Source organism: Bemisia tabaci, chromosome 3 (assembly GCF_918797505.1).
Source record: "Bemisia tabaci chromosome 3, PGI_BMITA_v3".
Lineage (NCBI taxonomy): Eukaryota > Metazoa > Arthropoda > Insecta > Hemiptera > Aleyrodidae > Bemisia > Bemisia tabaci.
Genome location: NC_092795.1, coordinates 34,345,206 through 34,368,057, shown reverse-complemented (window position 1 = coordinate 34,368,057; position 22,852 = coordinate 34,345,206). Strand labels below are relative to the sequence as shown.

Sequence of the window (22,852 nt, the reverse complement as noted above, 5' to 3'; positions counted from 1 at the left end):
AGTCCCTTGTCCACCCACAGGTCCTTGTTCCTTTTTAAGCCCCTTCTTGTCCTTTCCTGGGCGTCTTCTTCAGTTTGGTGTCGTTACTTTTTTCTATTAAACTCCATTATCTCAGAATCATAAAATAAAATTGTATACTAAATATAGGGTAATGAATAATAACGGTCAAAAATACCGCCAAAATTCAACGATTGTACGTAATTTTGGCAATATTGCAATGCGTCTTGTCTTGTTTTAATGAAGTCAGTCTGAGGAGTACATTTTATTCATTTATTTTTAGCAGAACATTTTCCATTATTGTTTCAAAATGTGGTTTATGGACACGATTCGATAAAACTCACTATTTTATGAATTTTTCCTCTCTGAACTAAATACCCTAGTTATTAGTATATATCTAAGTTGAAAATTAAATTATTCTACAGAAGTGTATTATTTTGCAAGAGAGATACATTTATAAAATTTAAAAATAAGAGGTGAACAAAGAATATAGGACAAAAATATCGAAAAAACCAGCGAAAATTAAAGTATTTTGTTTAAGCTTGGCAACATTGGAATATGTTCGATTTTATTTTATTGTTCGATTTTATTAAACTCTGCTCATGTTGTTCATAAGTATAGTCAAGAAACATTCTCTTAATCGGAAAACAAGAAACTTACGACAAAAACCGCAAAAAGCGCCAATTTCGGTGTCTTTTTTTCAGTTTGCTGCTTGTCGCGCGTTTAATTTTACCGTGAGCAGAAAGAATTTGACTCAGCTTGTAGATAGTTTAACGAGTTTAAACTGTGGAAATAACCAATTTTGTCGTCTGATCAACTCCTGGCAAGTCACAGGCTATACTCCGCCAAAAAGGCTGATTTTAAGCAATTTTCGCCAAATTTGGCAACATCTTGGTGACAATTTTTTTATGAAATGGTCAAATTCGGATTCAGCGCCAAAAATTACATAGGAAACCATGGAATTAATGCTACCCGGTGTTTTTGGAGGCTAAAATTTCTATCCGCCCGGACTCAAAAAGCGTCGTCGCTCCATAAAGCTGTTCACAAAAATGATGATATCTCGCGAACCATAAGTTTCCCAGCAAGCTATAATATATCGATGGATGCGGAATCGAACGAACTATCGATTAGACAACTTTTTATTCAAATTTGAAGATAGCTTTTTTGGGTATTTGCGGATATGTAACATTTGTCGAATTTAAAAATCGGAAATTTGGCAATAATGCATGTTAAAATTAATGCGACATTAAAAACATGGTCATTTCCTAAAAGTGCGTAATTTTTAGAGAATTTTCGTTAAAACCGCAACTTCATAGCTCAATTTTAATGCCACTTACGGAATTTGCCTGTTTTCAACTTGGCAACGCTGTAGCGCGCGGGAAAAATTTCGGGTGAACTTGCCAATGCCGGAAAAAGGCGTGTCTTGTGATAGGAAACAACATATCCAACTCCGGGCAAAATCCAAGCGTAGGGTAAAATCGCCGATTTTGAATAACCCTCTTTCCACGAATGCTGCTTATTTTCTTGAGATGCTGCAATTAGTGGTGTTGAAAAATTAATCTTGTTGAGAATTCTTACCTTGAAAAAATTTTCATGTCGAAAAAGTACCTACGTATTTTTAAGGAAAGTTTCTACAATGAGGCATAAAAATTGATTCTTTTTTTTCTTTCTCTATATTGCATACTGCAATTCCAATTTCATCGTTACTGCGCTACTTACTCCTAAACAGTATGGACATCGGAGATAAACGGTTTCCTTTGTGTTTTAACGTTAAAAACAACCCGTAACGACAAAGAAGATTCCTCGGTTCAATATTAACCCGCGAAATGTAGGAGTTCTACATGACAATGATACTGTGCAAACAAGGATGACATGCCGGTCGTGACCATGAATTCAAAAACTGCTAGTCATGTGGAACCGGTTGAAAATACGAGCGGTTGAGAGGAAACCCGGAGTTCCATACCGTTCAGAGCTGACTTTTCGACTCTCATTCCGAAGAGATGGAACTACGTGGAAATACTTGTTTATGTGTGTGGGGGAGATTTGGACCAGGAGGCAATTTAATTGTTACATTCCGTCGTTCTTCACTTCTTCAGACGAAAAACGTAACTGTATTTTAATGTTGAACAATTTCTATTCGGAAACTGCATTTTCATCAGGAGACGTCAGAAGAATCAGTTAAATTTTTAGTCAAATATACATTTATTCAAAAATTGAACTGAATTTTCTTACCACCACACTAAAAAAAAGTAGATTTTGGATAGAAATTGAACGGATTAATTTTTAAAAAATTTGAACTGTTAAAGCCAATTTTGCAACGCTGGAAAGAAGTTCCGTTTCTTCGTAGGGGATTCCCAATCGATGGAACATGACTACATTTCAACGCAGCCAAATTTGATTTTTAGTCGAAAACTTCCGAGATTTTTTCTTTGAAAATTTCTCAGATTTTGCCATGTGTTCATGTATTTTCGTCGAAAATCAACGAAATTTCGGACGGAAATCTCGGATGTTTTCGTATACGGCTGCAAAAAGGGTGATGGCTGTTGCGCCTGTTGCCCCCTTACGCTTGTCCATAAGGAAATGTTGAATCCCCGAGAATAAAAGCTTCCACCTGTCGCCAATAAGCCAGTGGAAGGCCTCTTCACTGGTAAAAAAAACCTCTTGGTTCAAGAGTGCAGTTTCTTGTCGCCGGATTTAAGAGTCTGGACTCTTGTTTCAATGCAAAATCCGCTTGAATCAATGCAAAATCCGCTTGAATCAATGCAAAATCCGCTTGAATCAATGCAAAATCCGCTTGAAACAAGAGTTCAAGACTCTTAAATCCGGCGACAAGAAACTGCACTCTTAAGTCAATGCACCGCGGCATTGGCCCAAGAGGTTTTTTTTTACCAGTGTTGTCTCTGGGTTAAACCGATGGTGGAACTGCGTTGCGGGTTGCCGGCCACCGCGGCGCGATGACGACAGCGACAGCCGCGGGGGTCAACGGAAGGAAGACCGCGGGGGGGATTGGTTAATGACATTGGCTCTTGACAGTGAAGTCGGGTGTTCGGTTTAGTCGGGGAGGCGCTGGAGCGGGTGACAGATCCAGTATCGGGCTAAGTAGAGCGGATCGGCATTGCAATCTCTGGGCATTACCATGTTGTCGCCATCTGCTGGCATTCCCTCGATATCCATGTCACTTTCGGTATCTTGGCCCCCGGCCCGCGGCCCCCCAACCCCACCCCCGCCCCCCGGGTCTTCCTTCCGGCCCGGCCGAGTCTTCCGCGCCGCTTTCCAAGCCCAGCTCGTGGAAACGCCGAGAAATCATGAGTCCGAACCAGAGATGAAATTTCATTCTGCAGAAGAGTAAAATTGCATTTTCCGTAAAATTTCGAAAATTGTTTAGCAGCTGCGTGGGGAACTTGCACCGATTATCAAAGAACTTGATGAGGACCTTCGAAATGTGACTCATGACAAAGAAGATGATGTAGCGATCCTATTGGTCGAAACGGGTGGTTCTTACAGATTAAGGGCGAAAATGATAAGACTAACTATAGGGTCTCTCGCGGGTTGCCAGGGTATCTACTAAAACAGGCTGGTCAAAAAACAGTACTTATAAAGTAATTTTTCAGTACATTCCCGAGAAATTCAGTACCTCCTCAACAGAGAAATTCAGTACTTTTTCAGTGCCTCCATTTGACGAGATTTGAAAAATTTCAAAAATTTGAATTTCTCGCTTAAATTGCGACAAAAATTACAAAAAAATAAAAAAAAAATCCGGACCTTCTTGCAGAATTTCCGCACTTTTTCAGTACTTCCGGACCGCTTTTAAAAAATCAGTGCTACTTCCGGACTTTCCGGAAATTCTAGACTTGCAAACACCCTGGTTTCCGATGGTTAGTAAACTACACGCCTCCTTTGATCATTGCAACTATCCGCTTCCACCGATAGGATCGCTCTATTTACTCGTTCTGCTCTTTGTCTATAACTTTGTCTGTCGATTTCAATAAATAGCCCGGTGGAGCACGGTGAGATTTGCTTCTCTTGACAGGTTGATTGTTGTCAGGTCGAAAGCAGAGCAGGTCCGAAGTGGCGAAATATGGGATAAAAAGTGGCTCCATGCTTGATTAGAAATAATCGAGTGGTAATCGTAAAAATTTCGACGGCCAAAACCGAGGAATGGACGTCCACCGGACTTAGGAACGAGCGCTCTGGTGTGGACACCTGGCGGAATGAGCCAAGGTGGTAAATCAACAGATTATCTTTATTTAAAGAGCTGTAAAAGTGTCAACTGATAGTCGATGGTCCTCTGAGTGCCCTGGCGAGGCTTAAAACAGGACGACTTCATTTTCGCGCTCATGCTCCAAGATACTGCATTCGGACTAAGCGCTGCGATGAATTTAGGAAATCGAAGAACATCTCACTTTGAAAGTAGTGGACCATAAGAAAGAGCGATCAACAGCTGAAGCACCATAATTGAAAAATTTGATAAAAATCATACATTTTCAGCTGACCTTTGACTGTACCGACTGTGAGTGGACGATAAACATACCAGGACGCGCGAGGAGTTATCTATTGTAAATAATACATAAAATTGTATTATTCAACTAAAAAATTGTATTATTTCAACACATTATGACATCCGCCATTTTGAGATGTAACTCGGGCTTGTATTCACAGTTTAATAAAAAATTATGCTGGAAGTCTAAAACTTGGTACCAACACTGTTGAAGATTAGCGGATTCTAAAAAGGCGTTATCCCTTAGAATGGCGGATGTTCGATATCCGCTGTTCTTACAAGTATATCTGGCTCCTTAAACTTTGCCAAAGTCAATGGACAACCTTGTGTGAACCTATTGGTAGATATTGTCAACTTGAGGGTCGCCTTCAATTTCACCGCATAGGCAACAAACATTACCGGAGAGCGCTGATAAATATCTATCTGAATCACACCCGTTTATCGCGCTCCCTGAGTTTTGAGCGATTTCATCAAAGAGAGCTGCAAGCTTGTCATTTCTATTATAGCAACTTCTTCGGACTTTTCGGCAAAAATGCGTCGATTCATCATCGATCGAAATTGATGAGAGATGGTAGGCAAGGTGTCTAGTTTTTTTTTATCATTTGGGGAAATCCTGATTTTTGACTGCTAAATCCTAATTTCATAATATTTCCCAATCCTGATCAAATCCTAATTTTTTGCGGAGAAAAATATTTTCACAACAATAGCTAGATAAAAATATCCGATCGGACTGCCGACTTCCCTCAAATCCTGATTTTACGACCGATTTTTTCTCAAATCCTAATAGAATCGGGAAAATCCTGATAATAGAATCCTGGTAGGATAACATTTTCAAAAATGGACTGACGTCCGTCGGGTAGCGCTAGCGCCACGCCGCGCCGGGCCCAGGCCTCTATAATCCCTTGTTTTCATCTGCTCTCTAATCGACCTTAATCGCAGCTTTATTGGTGCGATGCAGGCGCTCTAATCCCGCGCGGCGCGGCGGCGCGATGATCTATTTGAAGCCGCTTGATTTATTTCGGAACAAATAGGCCACGCCGATTTAACTATCCTTTCGCCGGAACCGCCGATGAGCTGCCACTCGGATCCCCATTTCCGACTCGGTCGAGTTGAACGCCACTTCAAAAATTACCATCCATATTTCGGCGTGAACTCTCCGCCGCGAAAGAGGACACTATCGCCGAAGCTTACGCTCCGAGGAGATAGATCTTTCCAGTTTTCTACCGCGGGAAGGCTCCCGTTAATCTCACGATCGGAAACCGCCCATTTGTCGCTTGTCAATTTTAATCGGCGATTCCTCGCATCGGGCTGATTATTGAAATTGATGGACAAAACGATTGGAAAAGAGAAAATATAGCGATCCTATTGCTTGAAAGGAGTGATAGTTATACTTATAGACTAAGGGGGAAAATTATGAAATATCTATCGATAAGGATTGCGAGAAAGGTCTAAGAAAATATATGAGGATTGCGCGAAAAAGGCACAAGGTTTGCACGAAGAGGAATTTTAACATCTAGTACAGGAATGCGCGAATTTAAAATGAAGTTAATTTAAGGTACACGTTTGGCAATACGGGAAACACTTGGAAAATAAACGCATTTTGACAGGTCATCGATGCCTTACCTTCTGATGATACATGAAGTGAAAATATTTAATAATGGTCGTGGGTATAAAGAACTATAATAACTTTTCTCGGAATAAATATTTAATCCAAAGAAACTAGGCAACGTTGGAATGCACATACTTACGGCGTCGGCATAAGATAGTCCTTTTAAGCTCTATTATTCGATGCAGCGATTATTCTAACGCGAGCTCGAATAATCGCGCCAAACACAGTGTGGCAGGCGTTAAACGTATATTAGCGCCTGCAAGACTTTAGGAATACTTCACGCATTGCGCCAAACGGCCAAACCGTGCGGTCGGCATCAAGCCCATATTAGCGCCTACACGACCGCACGAATACTTCTCGCATTGCGCAGAACGCACTGCAGTCGATTAGTTGGCATGAAACGCATATTAGCGCCTGCCTACAAGACTGTAGGAATGCTGTAGGGCTGCGTGTCATGTTTTGACTTTCTGCTCTGGCATTCCCTGACTGTGGCATTGTGGCAACCCTATATTATACCGATTGACTTATCCACTAGACTGCCGTGCTAAGGAAGAACGCCGTATGAAGATTCGAGAGTTGCCAAATTTCCTCTGATGAAATGTTTATATTTGAAGAAAATTATGTACATTTTTCCTTGAAACTTTCAGGAGCTTTAGATCAAAATACGAACAAAATTCTGTGAAAAATTGGAAGTAAAATATGCATAAGTTTATCAGGGAATTTGTGTTTTATCAAAGGAAATTTGGCAACGCCTGAAGGTTCGTACGACGTTTTCCCTTAGCACGGCAGTATATCTGCGTGCACTAACAAGAGAAAATACTCTTCATTCGATCAGATTCAAGCTTAAATCAAGAACCAAGCCTCTTAATTTGAGCGGATTTCCTTTTGATTTAAGCAAAAATCTGATTGAATCAAGAGTCCTTTTTCTTGTCAATATTTTCAAGAGTCTGGACTCTAGATCCAATGTGTTTTCTTCCAGTGTGCGTGTAGTGAATAAGAGGCGGAAAGGGTAAAGGGATATGATCTGGACTGACCTCTCTATCGAGGGGTTTGACGATGCGGACTTCTCCCTGGGTGCGATCGACGGAGAATCTGTCGGTGCCTTGGATGCCGTAGTAGACGGGCGAGCCCTCCGGGTCGTGGCCCTCCAGCTTGTAGACGACCTGCCCGACCGGCGTGCTCTCCGCCAGCGGCTCGTTGTTCATGTCCGCGTCGAACACCGGCGGCTGGTTGCAGCTACCATCTGGAAAACACAAAAAAAACCCTCCTTACTTTCACACAAAACGCAACGATAATACAAACTTAACTCTCATTAAAATCGGAGGCGTTGCTAAGTTTTTTCACTTACGACCTGCGCACATTGAGACGAGCCATAGGAAGACATGAAATTTTGGACTAAAACTCAAAATTTTGACGTTCGCTCTGTCAAATTTTAGATTGAAGGGGGTGGATAAGAAAATACTAAATTGCACGAGAACCTCACTGAAAAAAAAAGTAGCTTGGATCAAGCATGATGATTCTTGAATTTGCCGCCAAGAATTTTTTTTTTCTTGCTTTAAGCTGAATTTTTCTTGATACAGGGAAAATAATGCTTGGGTTAAGCAAAAAAGTAGCTTATAATAACCAGAAAAATTCTTGATCTAAGAAAAAATACTTCTTGGCAGCAAATTTAAGATTCTTTTTTTCCAGTGCTCGATGAAACTACTTTTGAACCTACGATTCTTATTAACCAAGATATAAGCTTCTGCACTTCTGCAGAAAATTGGGCGTCTCCTCACAAGTCTCTGTTGAATGGAAGTTCCATGAAGTTCATAAATTTCTTATCATGTCCGACTCCTCCGACAGACTGGTGTGTGGCCGAAAGGGGGGGGGGGGACGAGTGGGCCCACACATGGACGCGGAGAAATGGACCGAGTTTAACAGAAAGGAACCAAGCCACATCAGCTATTGCCAAGTTTAACTGGGCAATTAAAGTTTTTACGAGAGAACATTTGTTCGGGTTTCCTTGAAAATTTTAAGGAATTTGCTTCGTACCATGGAGAATTTTCACTGAAATTTGCACGAAAATCCACACAACCGTTTTCATATAAAAAATTAAATTGCCCAATTAAATTTGGCAATAGCTGATGTGGCTTGGTTCCTTTCTGTTTAACGCGGTCCAAATGTCTCGACGTCTAGCTCCGGGTGACCCGACACCCGGGCGATGAGGGCGATGTGCAGGTAACTCAGAATCGGCGACGCCAACGTCTCTCCACCCACGTACGCGGGGGAGGAGGCCTCTTTCGGCCGGGCCCCCCTCCCCCCCCCCCCCTCCGACCGCTGCCTCACGAGCAAGTTTCGGTGACAAATTAGGTATGCAACGCTCGGGCACGTCCACCAATTAGCACCATGCATACCATCAAAGCTACTCCGAATCGCCGTTATTAATTCACCGGACACCGTCCGTCCAAGTCCGGTTCATTGATGGGCCCTACGGGTCGATTGTTGAATCATTATCGAATGAACTTGATCGATATATAGTATTGTGCAGATGATAGAAAGTTATCGATCAGTCTCATTCGATAACGCTCCAATATTCGATCCTCTGCAAGCTCCTAGATTGTAGTGAGTAACGAAAGAAACAGGGAGAAGGGGCAAATGATACTGTCTCAGATTCTATGGAGGGAGCACGCCTTTCCTGTAGGCCGATTATTGAACCTTTGTGTTTGTCTAGCGGACATGGATGACGTACGTTAAATGACGTAGTGTAATTGGTCGGCTGTGTCTTATCGCTCACTGGAAAAACAAGCACATTGGATCTAGAGTCCAGACTCTTAAAAACATCGACAAGAAAAAATACTCTTGATTCAATCGGATTTTTGCTTAAATCAAGAACCAAGCCTCTTAATTTGAGCGGATTTCCTTTTGATTTAAGCTTGAATCTGATTGAATCAAGAGTATTTTTTCTTGTCAATGTTTTCAAGAGTCTATGGACTCTAGATCCAATGTGTTTTTTTTCCAGTGCTGCTTTGTCGTGCCTACATCAGGGGGAATTGACAAGCTAAAGGCACCTCTTGAGTTTCCGACAGCATGGCGCCAGTTCTACCACTTTGGACCTTTCCCGACCCCTTTCGACAAGGAAGGGTCCGCGGGCCCGCCGTCTGTGTATAGGAAGATGTGGCGAAAACCCAATGTACGGCAGATATATGTGATCCTACGCATTTTTTGTGAGATACAACAAAACAACTGATAATAGCAGTTAGTTGCGCGGATTCTATATAGATCCCAAATCCGACCAAATCCCCTCACGAAAATTGACCTATTGAATTGACTCTTACGAGAGTCCAGGATCCTATAGAACTCGTTCGTCGTCCCTGAGCGCGACCTGGGAGCGTCGAAAGATCCTCATCATCGCGAGACGTATGGAACAATAGTCAATTAGAGGCAGAGCCAGAGCGGCTCTCTGTGTGGTCGAGAGTAAAATTTGAGCCGTTACGAGTATTTTCACGCACGGGCGCGGCCGGCGGTGCGGTGTCCGATTCATCAACGGGCGAGGACCTAAACGACAAAACGCTGCCGGAAGGCCATTGATGAGTCTCATCGATTAGTCAAGTCGGTGAGGGCGAGCACCTTGAATGGACCGTCGCGCTAGCCGCTGGGCAGCGCACGCTCCACCGTTTAATTACCGCTAAAATGAAGCGTTCCGACTCGCGATTGTGCTTGCATTAATTGGATTCGTCGCGATTTTCGCCACTCTCTCGAGCCAACGCACAATGGCGCCAGTGGACGGGAGCAGCGGGACATGATGTGGAGAATTTAATACATCTGTAACTACGGTGATAGGTCAAAATGTCCAAACAAAAATGTCCATAAGTCAAAATGTCCAAACCCTGAATGCCCAAAAAGCTAGAAAGGCCACATATCAGTAATGTCCACCAGACAAAAAAGTCCAAAAGTAGATGAATGTCCAAATTAAGTTGTTATGGACAATAATTATGATGTTTTTTTTCTTCTTTTTTTTCCTTTTCATGACAAACGGGGTAATATTAGCCATGTTTGTTATGTTTGTCAATGTCACTTAAAATTTGGAAAATAAATCACAATGCATTTTTAAAAGTAAGAATTTGCCTGCTCTCATGAAAAATTTTATCACCATATTTTCCTAACCTGCGTCTCTCCATTATCCGACGCATCTGTTTCTATGGCTGCATTCACAAATAGCTTGCCAACCTGCACCCAAAAATCCGATGACAACTCAACCAATGCCTAATCTCACATTTGGAGATTTGCCTACTTTTGGACTTATTTGTCTGCTGGACATTTTAGATATTTGGCCTTTTTAGATTTTTGGGCATTCAGGGTTTGGACATTTTGACTTTTAGACATTTTTTTTGGACGTTTTGACCTATCACCGTTACTACGAAACGCATGAGTTTAAAAGTCGCCCCATCGGTTTTCCCGAACAAATTTCTTCACGAGCCGCCTTTTGAAATTAATGATTTAACGAGATAAACACGAGGATTTGCAGTTTTCGTCAAAAATTTCACGTCCGATTTCTCTGGTTATTTCGCCCCACTGTGCTGCGCGAGCGCGTGGCGAATCGACGTAGCGCCGGCCGGCGCCGCTCATCAAGATCCCGCGTCAGTTCACCGGGTCCAATTTTGGGGGGAAAAAATAAATTAGAATAGTTTTTGAATCAAACGAGAGGGGGATTTTCTCCTGTTGGAAGTTCAAGTTGAGATAAAATATCGCGGACATGGGAATAGCCGTCACCTCGTCCTGGACATCAAGTCTTATGGAAGGATAAAACCGTAAAGTTATGTTTCTCAGTTTAAACGAGATGTGACCTGGTGCGTCTCTAACTCCGTTCATTTTTCCATGGGTCACGACTGTATTTTACCGACTAAAACCAACTATGATGGCTCCTGGTATCCTTCAGATACTTTACCCTGGTAAAAATTGGCAGTAGAATCTGTGTTCCAAAATACCATAGACCTACGGCCGGCTGTAAGATTTCCAATAGCTTCTATAGCCGGCTACACAATTTCTTATAGCCTTTTATAGCCGATGGCGATTAAGCAACTCACAGCCAGGCGATCAAGTGTATGCTAAACGTCACTAATTACGGATGCTAGGACTCAGTGAGTTTTTGGACCACTGTTCTCTTTTTGGGCCGTAGTATCTTGATTTATTTTGCGAGGAAAGCTCCATACTTTTGATGGATGCCTGCCATTCCTAATATATTAGAGCGCCTTCAGTTTCGTATATGATACTGGGCAATACCTCTGGTGTGAAATAGTTGCTTCAACCGCCGTCCGTGGCACGCTGCGGTGCGGCAGGCGGGCAGCCAGCGCTAAACGCGCATTGGCGCCTACAAACCTAACAGGGATACTTCACGCGTTGCGCAATGCGTGAAGTATCCCTGTTAGGTTTGTAGGCGCCAGTGCGTCGCCGCTCCGCTTTGTGTTAGGCTCTAATATTTAATCTGGCGGAGTCAGCGTTATTCAACTCATGATTTTGAAATGTTTGCACATCCTGTATGGATTATTCTCGTTTTAATTGATGAAAAAAAATATTATTAAAGAAAAATATAACGTGTGTTTTGTAAATATTAAGGTGGTTCCGTATCAAACTTAATAATTTCCAAAGCACACAAATTTCTACACAATTTCTTATAGCCTTTTATAATCGATGGCGAAAAAGCAACAGTCAGGCGATAAAGTGTAAAGCCCGGCGATAGGAACTATAGCCCGGCTGCATACTTTTTTATCGCTTCGTATAGCCCGGCCGTATAATTTTCTCCGCATTCTACAGCCAGCTATATGATTTTCTGTAGCCTTCTTTAGCCGGCTATAAGAATTCCTATGGTATTTTGAAACGCAGCTCTTATCGCCAATTTTTACCGGGGTACTGCCGTTCTGGACACAACGCAATCGCAAACGGATTACATTTGGGGGATACGATCGTTTTGTTTATAAAAAACTTCATTCTCCGAAAACGGGGAAAAAACTCTTAGGCATGATAGGTACATTTCAGATGGGTCCGTTACCTTTGTCCATTGCAACCACCCGCTTCCACCTTTGGAATCTCCCTGACCGCTGGGAGAGGTGGCTCAAAAATTATGCTCTTTTTCCACGGAGACGGATATTCAATGTTAAACGACGATTAAAGAGCAATTTTGGTAGAATCGCTTGGTTAAGATAAAGAATAGTCTTCCGTTAAAAACTCAAATTTTGAAGATTTAGCGGTACGCCCCTTCTTCGAGTAATCCCGTTCAAATAAGATTCTACCCTCTAAACGGCATAGTCAAGTTCGAACCCTTTATCAAAATCGTTCGGAAGACTAACCGGCAACGACGATTGCAGTGGCGTGGCGTGCTTTGCGATGTATCGATTGATCTGCCATTTGAACCTATGGAAAAGGATCGATTATCAAGGTGTTCGCAGCGAACACCTTGATAATCGATTCTTTACTACAGCTTCAAATGGAGAAATATCGATAGCCGATCATTCACGCCACAACACTGGACGATTGTGACACCGCATATGCGACGACAGTGTGTCACTGTGACATCTGGCGGGCGACAAGCAGTTTCCTCTTCCCATGCTCAAGATTTCGTCACTAGAAATGATGGTAAGCCCCAGACGCACAGTTCCAAGGCCTCCTGATGCACCACCACGGAACCACGATGCGATTACGCAATACAGGTTCTTCCATTTGCGCCAGGATGGAACTTTGATCTTGGGCGATATTTTAATGTGAATCGACACCTGTCTTCATCTACCCTTCAGAAATCGAACCAAGCGGTACCTTTGTTACTGGTTGTACTTTTAAACTTTACCCAAAAATGGAACGACTAGTTAACTACGCCAAAATTCAGTACATCCTCAGCGGAAAAGTTCAGTACATTTTCAGTACCTCCAGCTGACAAAATTCGAAAAATTTAAAAAAATTGAATTGCTCGCTCAAATTGCGACAAAAATGACAAAAAAAATTTAAAAAATTCCGGGCCTATTTGCGGAATTTCCGCACTTATTCAGTGCTTCCGGACCGCTCTGAAAAAATCAGTACTATTTCCGGACTTGTAGACACCCTGTTGGCAGTGTTCGAAACTCACAGGCGCCAACGCGCCAAATGCGCCTAAAAAATCGGCCATGGCGCCTAAAAAATGATGGCTCTGCGCCAACGTGGCCCCTAAAAATCTGAATTTTCATATTAGGTGATTATTCGAAATTTTCAGCACTACAAGTGAAAGCTTTTTCTATTCCTCACGACTTCATCCTTCGTGCTTTTGTCTTCTCCGAGTTACAGCTACTTACTAGTTCTGTTACGAAAACATCTTGCGTCTAACTTTTCACTAAATGCGCCGTAATATAGAGGCAAAAAGTCAATTTGGCCCCTAAAAAATCTTCAACGGCGCCTAATAATCCGGCTTGATCCGGCACATGGCTCCTAAAACTCAAAGGTGAGTTTCGAACACTGCCTGTTGATGTATAATCTGTATTCGCGTTTGTGACAGCCATGAGCCGCGTTGTCTCAACCCTTCCTATGAGAGGACACTGGAAAAAAAAAAAAAAAAAACACATTGGATCTAGAGTCCAGACTCTTAAAAACATCGACAAGAAAAAATACTCTTGATTCAATCAGATTTTTGCTGAAATCAAAAGTAAATCCGCTCAAATTAAGAGGCTTGGTTCTTGATTTAAGCAAAAATCCGATTGAATCGAGAGTATTTTTTCTTGTCGATGTTTTTAAGAGTCTGGACTCTAGATCCAATGTGTTTTTTTCCAGTGCTGTGAAGGGACTCAAGGGGAAATGTGCTGGATTTTCAGGATTATCTGACAATAATGCAGAGCGTTGGTCCAGTCCGGCAACGGGAGGTGTGGGTTATAAAGGAGCGACGCGACGGACGAGGCCGGGGCGGCCACGACCGCAACAGTGGCGTCGCGGCGCGGCGCGGCATTTGGCGCAACTTTCTATTGTTTCGCAGGAGCGCGTCCCGGCGCCCCGCTATCCCACCGCCGCCACCCGGCCCCCGCCCCGCCGACACCGACGCCGCTAGGTCGGAAAGCTTTATGGACTGCGCGCGGCCGATAAATAATCGGGGGCCGCAACCGCAACCGCCTGCTCCGATACCTCACCGCCACGCTCCCTCGGCTCAATTCCCGATCCGATGCCTTGATCCCTCGCCAACAGCCAACTAGAGTGTATCTCAGAGAAAGTATTCACGCGGGTCCCATGGAGACCCTAACCCTTAGGAATCACACAGATGGTCAAAACGAGAGCATGCAGTAAGGGAGAGGAGGAGAAAATCAAGGGGGGGGGGGACGGGAAACAAGGCTAAAATCAATCGAAAAAAAGGACAATGGAGAATGGAGATGTTGCATGTGTGAGGAATTTGCGATTTGACTACTAATTCTGAAAAAACAACTCATTTGGTATGGTCATGTCCAGATAATGGCAGGAGACAGGTTGCCGAAGAAGGTCCTTGACTGGGTTCCTCCTGGGAGAAGACGCAGAGGGCGCCCAATGAAAGGTTGGAGGGAAGGGATTGAAGCGGAACTGTTAAGGTGCTCAATCTCCCAAGATTTGTGGTTTGAAAGAGAGCAGTGGAGGTTAGGAGTCGTAGAGCGCGAGGGAGTGCTGTAAAGCGACTCATATGTATGTATGTATGTACTACTAATTCTTATGTAAAAGTTTGCGAGAAACACGATGGTGCCACTGGTTTTCTCTGAAATCAACTCCCAAGCTCAAAAAAAGCTCTCAAGTTGAGGCCAAAACGGAGGGGATATCCCACGCTATCCCGAGAGTCCACCTCTACATCAAGACAAACTCTCCATGCAAAGAAAGGGAGTATAAATACATTAGCAGGGTTGCCGTGTCTTCAGTTGTGGAGTCCTCAAATAAGGGGGCAGCCCTGTCAATGTATTTGCTCCCTATCTTTGCATGGAGAGTTTGTTTTGATGTAGAGGTGGACTCTCAGGGTAGCGTGGGATATCCTCTCCATTTTGGCCTCAACTTGAGAGCTTTTTTTGAGCTTGAGAGTTGATTTCAGAGAGAACCAGTGGCACCATCGTATTTCTCACGAACTTTTACATAAAAATCAGTAGTCAAATCACAAATTCCTCACACATGCAACATCTCCATTTGCAGGTGTCTGAAATTTGATGAAACCTGTGTTTGAATGGACGCTACCAAGTGAGCTGCGAGCACGAGGATACCCCTGGTTCATAAATTGGACAATTATTGGAGGAGATATGACAAAATGATTTAATCTGCATAAATACATGCGTTTAAGTGGGAAATGCCGCCAGTTGACGTTGCTAGGCGGCACAATTTCTCACTTTAAAATCTATTTTTATACTATTTCCCATAGCCGGAAAAAATCATACAAAATACTGCGAAATTAGCTCTTTAGGCACTTTTAGATGAAGCGATAAAAATTTGCGTGCAAATTCTCCATTAGCTGGAAAGCTAATTTAACCAGGGGGATGGTAAAATTAGCATTATCTTAATTGTAAAATATACATTTTTTTTACTACAAAATTGTTAAATCAGCAATTTAATTTTTCCCAAGCATCCAATTCATCTACTCTACACTAAAATCTCTGAGTCAGCGGAAAAGAGACCAAGATCTTTTTCAATAGTGTAAACAGGCGAGAAATTTCTGTTGCTTAATAATTGTGCCCGGATTTGTAAAGAGGGACCTCATCTTACGGAAGGACATTTCCGAAACTTTGGACACATTGCATGCGCGAAAAACGATCGCGGGTAGCGCCTGCAAAACCGTACGCATACTTCAAGCATCACACCATCTGTCTCGACCGATTCTAGTCCCCCTCTCGAGGCTCGATTCCTGAAGTCTTGACTTGCGAATCGCGCTAAGTTCCGATGTACGCGCGCTGTTTGGAAATGTGTAGGGTAGGGCAGTCGGCGCACAGCCGTACACAACGTCTGAAAGTGTAAGCAAAAATGGAGCGCATTTTTATCATAACTCATTAAATTTTACATCATCCACTATTCAAAGTCGTAGCCTACGCAATTTTCCCTCTACGCAGTTTGCGAACGACCGATCGATCGTTAGTTCGTGAACATTCTGCGCCCTGCTCTCTTATTGAGGCAGCCGTGTGACCTCGCGTAAGTTATAAGCGGCAGTTTAGAAACAAATATTAAGTCCCTAAAATTAGAAATAATATATGAAGAATGGACGATGACAAAGCGATGTAAACACAAATTTGGATACTTACAGTGAATCAAGGTCACGAGCAGAGCGACAGCCGTCCATTCCATTTTAAGCGTCAGACCTGAAACAATGGAACAAAAACGATTAGTTCACGAGGATGCGATACAAACTTCAGGGACGAGTGTAACCTGAAAAAGAAGTTCGGGCCAAGTCGAGGAATCACCAACAATAAGTCACAATTTATTGTAATCTTCCGTCGCATTTCTACGGCGCAATGATACAACTATTTGAACTCTTCGGAATGCGTGAGGTATCACGCCGCATTTGAAGGCGTTTTCAAAACAGCCAAGTTCCGATACCCGGATGATCGTTTTGCATGGTTACTATGATTATGTTTTATTTCCTACCATTTGTTTGTTTTCAATCCTCCTATAAAAACTACTCATTTGCTGAATACACTCCTGGCTGGAGCGCACTTCAGCTATGCATTCACCACTGCAAATATGTCAAAGGAAATCGACAAAGCCAGCGTGTATAAGGCTATTTCGATTGTAATCTTCCGTCGCATTTCTAAGGCGCAATGATACAACTATTTGAACTCTCCGGAACGCGTGAGGTATCACGCCGCATTTGAAGGCGTTTTCAAAACAGCCAAGTTCCGATACCCGGATTATCGTTTTGCATAGTTCCTCTTATTATGTTTCATTTCCTACCATTTGTTTGTTTTCAATCCTCCTATAAAAACTACTCATTTGCTGAATACACTTCTGGCTGGAGCGCATTTTAGCTATGCATTCACCACTGCAAAAATGTTAAAGGAAATCGACAAAGCCAGCGTGTATAAGGCTATTTCGATTGTAATCTTCCGTCGCATTTCTAAGGCGCAATGATACAACTATTTGAACTCTCCGGAATGCGTGAGGTATCACGCCGCATTTGAAGGCGTTTTCAAAACAGCCAAGTTCCGATACCCGGATTATCGTTTTGCATAGTTCCTATTATTATGTTTTATTTCCTACCATTTGTTTGTTTTCAATCCTCCTATAAAAACTACTCATTTGCTGAATACACTTCAGGCTGGAGCGCATGGGGAACTTGTTTGGCTCATGACGTCACCCGACGCTCATCAGCCACCATAGGGGTAGGTCAACAGCCGAAATTAGGACGATGACTGTTGCTCCCATATAATTTTCCATAAGGAATTGTTGAATCCCCGAAAGTAAAAGCTACCACCGGTCGCCAAGAGGTTAGTGGAGGGGTCTTGTCTCTGCCGAGGAGCAATAGATGGCCGCGGGTGCGGGTGGTACTAGAAATGAAAATGGATTCACTTTAAATGTAATCCGAGTTGAGAGCGGCGATTGCTCAATGAGTGCTCAAATTACCTTTGTTGCGAGGAATCGGCGAATACGGTGAATACAGTGAAAGGAAGGTATCCACGCAACGCGAAACGCACAACGAGGGATGCCCGACGCGAGACGAAACGAAAGGAATCATACTCGCACGCGCGCCGAGTCAAGCGCCAACTCCCGGAGAAAGTTGCCAAATTGTGCGATATGTGTATAAATCATTTGAGTTTAAATTGACTAAAGTCACCATTTTTCTGCATTATCTAGCGACAAATTGTCCTGAGTCCCGCGTCGCCAGCCACTACACGCAAGGACGCGGCACGCTAGACGTGCGTCTAGCGATGGCCATTTTCCAAAAAAAAAAGATCGATTATAATGAATCGAGTCGTCTTCGACTTAAAATTAGCCTGGCTTTTCCTTGAAATCGATTTCTTCCATTTTTGCGGTTGTAATTATGAGAAATATCCAACATGCCGTCATTGCCGTGACGTTTTCAAAATTTTCCAAAAAAATGTTCGATTTTCATCGTTTGCGGATTTGCATTGTTCATGTGTTCAAAAAATAGATTCCGATTTCAAATAGACCCTTAAAAACCTGGATTCTATGACTAGCGAAACTTACTCGGTGCTGCCAACCTTTTCAGCTAGGCAGAATGTCTACTAAAACAGCTGGCCAAAAATCGGTACTTATACGGTACTTTTTCAGTACATTCCCAAGAAATGCAGTACCTGTTCAACAGTAAAATTCAGTACTTTTCAGGGCCTTCATTTGACGAAATTGAAAACATTTCAAAAATTTGAATGTCTCGCTCACATTGCTACAAAAATGACAAAAATTCCGGACTTTCTTGCGGAATTTCTGCACTTTTACAGTACTTTCGGACCGCCCTTATAAGATCAGTACTATTTCCGGACTTTCCGGAAATATTGGACTTGTAGACACCTTGGCTAGGAGTAGAGTACCGTTATAGGAGGAGTATGGAAAACTCGATTTATGTAGCTCTTGGTAGGGCCCAAAAGGGCAACAACGTGAATAACGAAAATCACTAGAAAAGTGCTGCTGCCAACCTATTCATTTGAGCGATTAATCAACAGGGCCAACAGCGCATTGTAGCCAAGCATGTGTAAGGACTAAGACTTTGAAACTGAGAAAATGTATGCGAAATCAAAGTTTTGTACGTTCTTTAATAATGTTTGATCAGTATCTACTCTCGGAGTTTAAATTAGGACCACTGGATAATTCGAGTCCATATGTTGGCTGCCTTTTTGGACCCAAAAGCTACATGACCTGATCAAACCTAACCTCCAAATTTTCGAGTTGCCCATACTCTCCCAATAAAGGTACTCTAGCTAGGAGGCCACGATGTCACCAATCCCACGTAGAAGATTAAATCAGAGTGAATATCTGGCTTAAAGGAGGATTTTCTAAGTTTTTGGTCTGAGGTAGCGACTTCTATTGCGGGGAAGGGAAGGGAGAGAACAATTTGAAAAATGAAATCTTCTCAACTGGCCCATTATAGGAATAATTAGAATTGAAATAATCTCACTCGGACTAGCTTCCGGATGAGACGGGCATGGGGCAAGTCGTCGACGGCAGGATTGGTATGTGAATACAGTCTCCTCGAAAAATAATTAACACCCAGACGGAATAAAGAGGCCATGAGAATGGTGACGAGGGCGCAAGATCCTCGCATTCTCATGAACCGTGCCGCCCGCTATAGCAGCTTCACCACAATAATTTGTGGGCCTAGATCTGACTGATGTTAAGCATGGGATTCGTGGAATATAGTTTTTGGAGGCTAACCTGAACCGACAAATTGAAAAAAAGGAATGAGGGAAAAAAGAATCGCCTGCTACAAGGTAAAGACCGGAGAAATAATTTGTCTATGGTTATCACGTAAGCATCAATCGCTGAGCGCATATAAAAACTATTTGTACCGTACTAAAAGACACGACTTCCTTGTCAAAATTTTACACAGAATTTGTTTGGTAGTTGGCTGCTGCTCCTTCTTTCTTTTCTCTCTCTTCTTTCTATCATTTTTTTCTCTCTCATTTCTTTCTTTACTTTTCTCTCTATCTCATTTTTATATTTTCTTTTACTTTCTCTCTCTTCTCTTCTTTCATTCCTTTCTTTTTTTCTCTTATTTTTTTCTATGCTCTTCTCTCTCTTATTACTTTCTCTTCTTTTCTCTCTGATTTCCTTATTTTCTTTTCTCTCTCTTTCTCATTTCTTTCTTTTATTTTTTCTCTTATTTATTTCTATTCTTTTCTTTCTCTTATTTCTTTCTATTCTTTATTCTCTATTATTTCTATATTTTCTTTTCTCTCTCTTATTTCTTCATCATCCCAGAAAGAAAGAGGGTTTAGCAAGGACCCCCTAGGGTCCGCGTCTGTTCCATTCGATGTAATTAACGACAAAAATTTCCCGTTGATAGCATGATATGGTAATAAAACATTTGTTTCTTGCCCTAGTTGAATAGACTGACAGTTTGATGACACTCGCTTTCATAAAAACAAGGTCAGAGATGAACGTCATCGGTACAGAAAGAAAATACGACTACTTTCATGCTGCATCATGGAAATTAATGACCGGAAACTAATAGCGGGTGATTGTGTCATTAAATTCCAAGAGTAGTATAGATTAACTGGAGAGAGAAATGAGGAGGGATAAGAAGAAAACCGCAACATTTCCACGAATCATGATGAGATCCGTTTTTGAGGGGCATCTTCATCCGGGTTCCTCGAGGGCCCGCAAAAAATTGCAAGTGGGCCACATCTTCATCTTCCTATGTGTTTTCAAGCAAACACCGAGGAGGGGAACCAACTTTTAAAAAAAATCCACTAGGCGCAAGTATAAAAACTTGAGGTGACGCTGCGCTGCGCTCGATGGGCAGGAATGATTCAGCAGTAATCGCCAACGAGAAAAGGACCCAAGACGTGATTCGACCCGAAGTGGAAGTGGATCAATGGTGTGCTCTTGCTGTTCATGTGCACCACCGTTGAAATGCCCACGATTTTCACCGCATCATTCCAGTCATTGAGCGCGATTCGAAAAACAATGATGCGTGGGTTGCATGCGTTATAGAATCGTGGTTGAATCCCATGAAATAGTTGAACATGATTGACATACTTAGTGCGGTTGCTCATGCTCAACAGATCTTTCTAGGATTTTTGACTACTCTGAATCCTCGGCAGAAACAAGAGACCCTCCAATGGCCTCTTGGTGAAAGGTGGAAGCTTTTACTTTCGGGGACTCAACACTTCCTTATGGACAATTATAAAGGGGCAACAGTCATCACTCTTTTTTCGGCTGTTGACCTACCTACGCGGTGGATAATGAGCTGCGGGTGACGTCATGTGCCAAACAAGTTTCCCAAACTTCGGCTTGCTTGCAAAACGAAACTGCCGACACGTTGTTGAGCATCAACCATGAGGGTAAGTCAACACTTTAATGTTGAAGTCCCGAAAGTAAAAGCTTCCACCATAGCCGAGATTTGGGTCTCTTGTCTCTGGTCCTTGGTCTTCCTCAAATTCTCAAAGGCACTTCACTGATAAAAACCCGGGGTTTCTAAATTTTCGATCGGTTTATGACCCTCAAAATGCGAGAGATCTTGACTGCGAGAAAAACTTGGACGTATTCGACCACCCCGCTTATGTTTCAGCTTACTTAGAAACCATCCCGAAGCGATGATATATTTGATGACGTACAGTCACCCTGGTAAAAATTGGCAGTAGAATCTGTGTTCCAAAATACCATAGACCTAAAGCCGGCTGTAAGATTTTCAATAGCTTCTATAGCCGGCTGCACAATTTCTTATGGCCTTTTATAGCTGATGGCGATTGAGCAACAGCCAGGCGATAAAGTGTATGCTAAATGTTACTAATTACGGATGCTAGGACTTAGTGAGTTTTTGAACTACCGCTCTATTTTTGGGCCGCAGTATCTTGATTTAATTTGCGAGGAAAGCTTCGTACTTTTGAAGGATGCCTGCCATTCCTAATATGTTGGAGCGCCTTCAATTTCGTATGATAGTGTGCAATACCTCTGGGGTGAAATAGTTGCTTCAAGCGCAGCGGTGGGCTACGGCGTGGCGGGCGGGCAGCCAGCGCGAAAAGCGCCTTAGCGCCTACAAACCTAACAGGAATACTTCACGCATTGCGGCAATGCGTGAAGTATCCCTGTTAGGTTTGTAGGCGCTGGTGCGCGCTTATCGCTGGCAGCACGCCGCGCGCCGCTCCGCTGTGTTAGGCTCCAATATAATCTTGCGGAGTCAGCGTTTTTCAACTCATGATTTTGAAATGTTTGCACATCCTGTATGGATTATTTTAATTTTAATTGATGAAAAAAAAAAATATGTATTAACGGAAAATATAATGTGTGTTTTGTGAATATTATGGTGGTTCCGTATCAAACTTAATGATTTCCAAAGCACACGAATTTCTACACAATTTCTTATAGCCTATTATAGCCGATGACGATAAAGTGTAAAGCCCGGCGATAGGAACTATAGCCCGGCTGCATACTTTTTTATCGCTTCGTACAGCCCGGCTATATGATTTGCTCCGCTTTCTACAGCCAGTTATATGATTTTCTATTGCCTTCTTTAGCCGGCTAAAAGAATTCCTATGGTATTTTGAAGCGCAGCTCCTATCGCCAATTTTTACTAGGGCACCGAAATAATCAGTTTAAGGGCTGTTCATAAAATGCAAAACGCTCTGCAGTTTTATTTTGCCTGTTAAGGGAAAGGAACCCACGTCACAAAAGTGTTACAAGAGGTGGAGAGGGGTCGAAAAATTCGAAATTTAGCATTGTGTATTGTAGCGTTTGTACGACCACTCTTATTTGATAAGTGCTGAATTAACAAAGCATAAGTTCCACTAGATTGACCATAAATTCTCATATCTAACGGTGGCAGCGCCTGGAAACAAATATAGTTCCTCTCACACTCAGTGGTACGGTAACTACTGGCTGCAATCTGGAGACACGATGATAAAATAGGGCCGCGGTGGTCACTCTTACTCAAACCGCAATTCGCGGTGATGTTAGCTAGAGAATAGTTTTAACTTCGATGCATTACATCAGGCTTGTGGTGTGGCTGTTTCAAGAGAGGCGGAAATAATGACTGTCGTGCCAAACCGAACTACACCGTATAGAGGCTGTCCACAAATTGCTCCGGAGGGTGAGTAGGCCTTCATAATTTTTTCTTCTGTGCTCTTGATTTATTAAGGAAACAAATCATT

At 42.6% G+C, this 22,852-nt stretch overlaps 1 protein-coding gene across 2 annotated transcripts in view; it reads right to left on the bottom strand.

The window, feature by feature from the left end:
- The window catches only part of Cad87A (cadherin 87A), an 81,177-nt gene that overhangs the window by 17,040 nt on the left and 41,285 nt on the right, over nucleotides 1–22,852 (bottom strand). For both annotated transcript variants that reach the window (XM_072298225.1, XM_072298226.1), the window contains exons 3-4: nucleotides 16,331–16,387; nucleotides 7,139–7,347 (exon numbers count right to left, since the gene is read on the bottom strand). In XM_072298225.1, coding sequence (XP_072154326.1) covers nucleotides 7,139–7,347; nucleotides 16,331–16,373 — 252 coding nt within the window. In that variant the 5' untranslated portion in view covers nucleotides 16,374–16,387. The remainder of the gene's footprint in view (nucleotides 1–7,138; nucleotides 7,348–16,330; nucleotides 16,388–22,852) is intronic.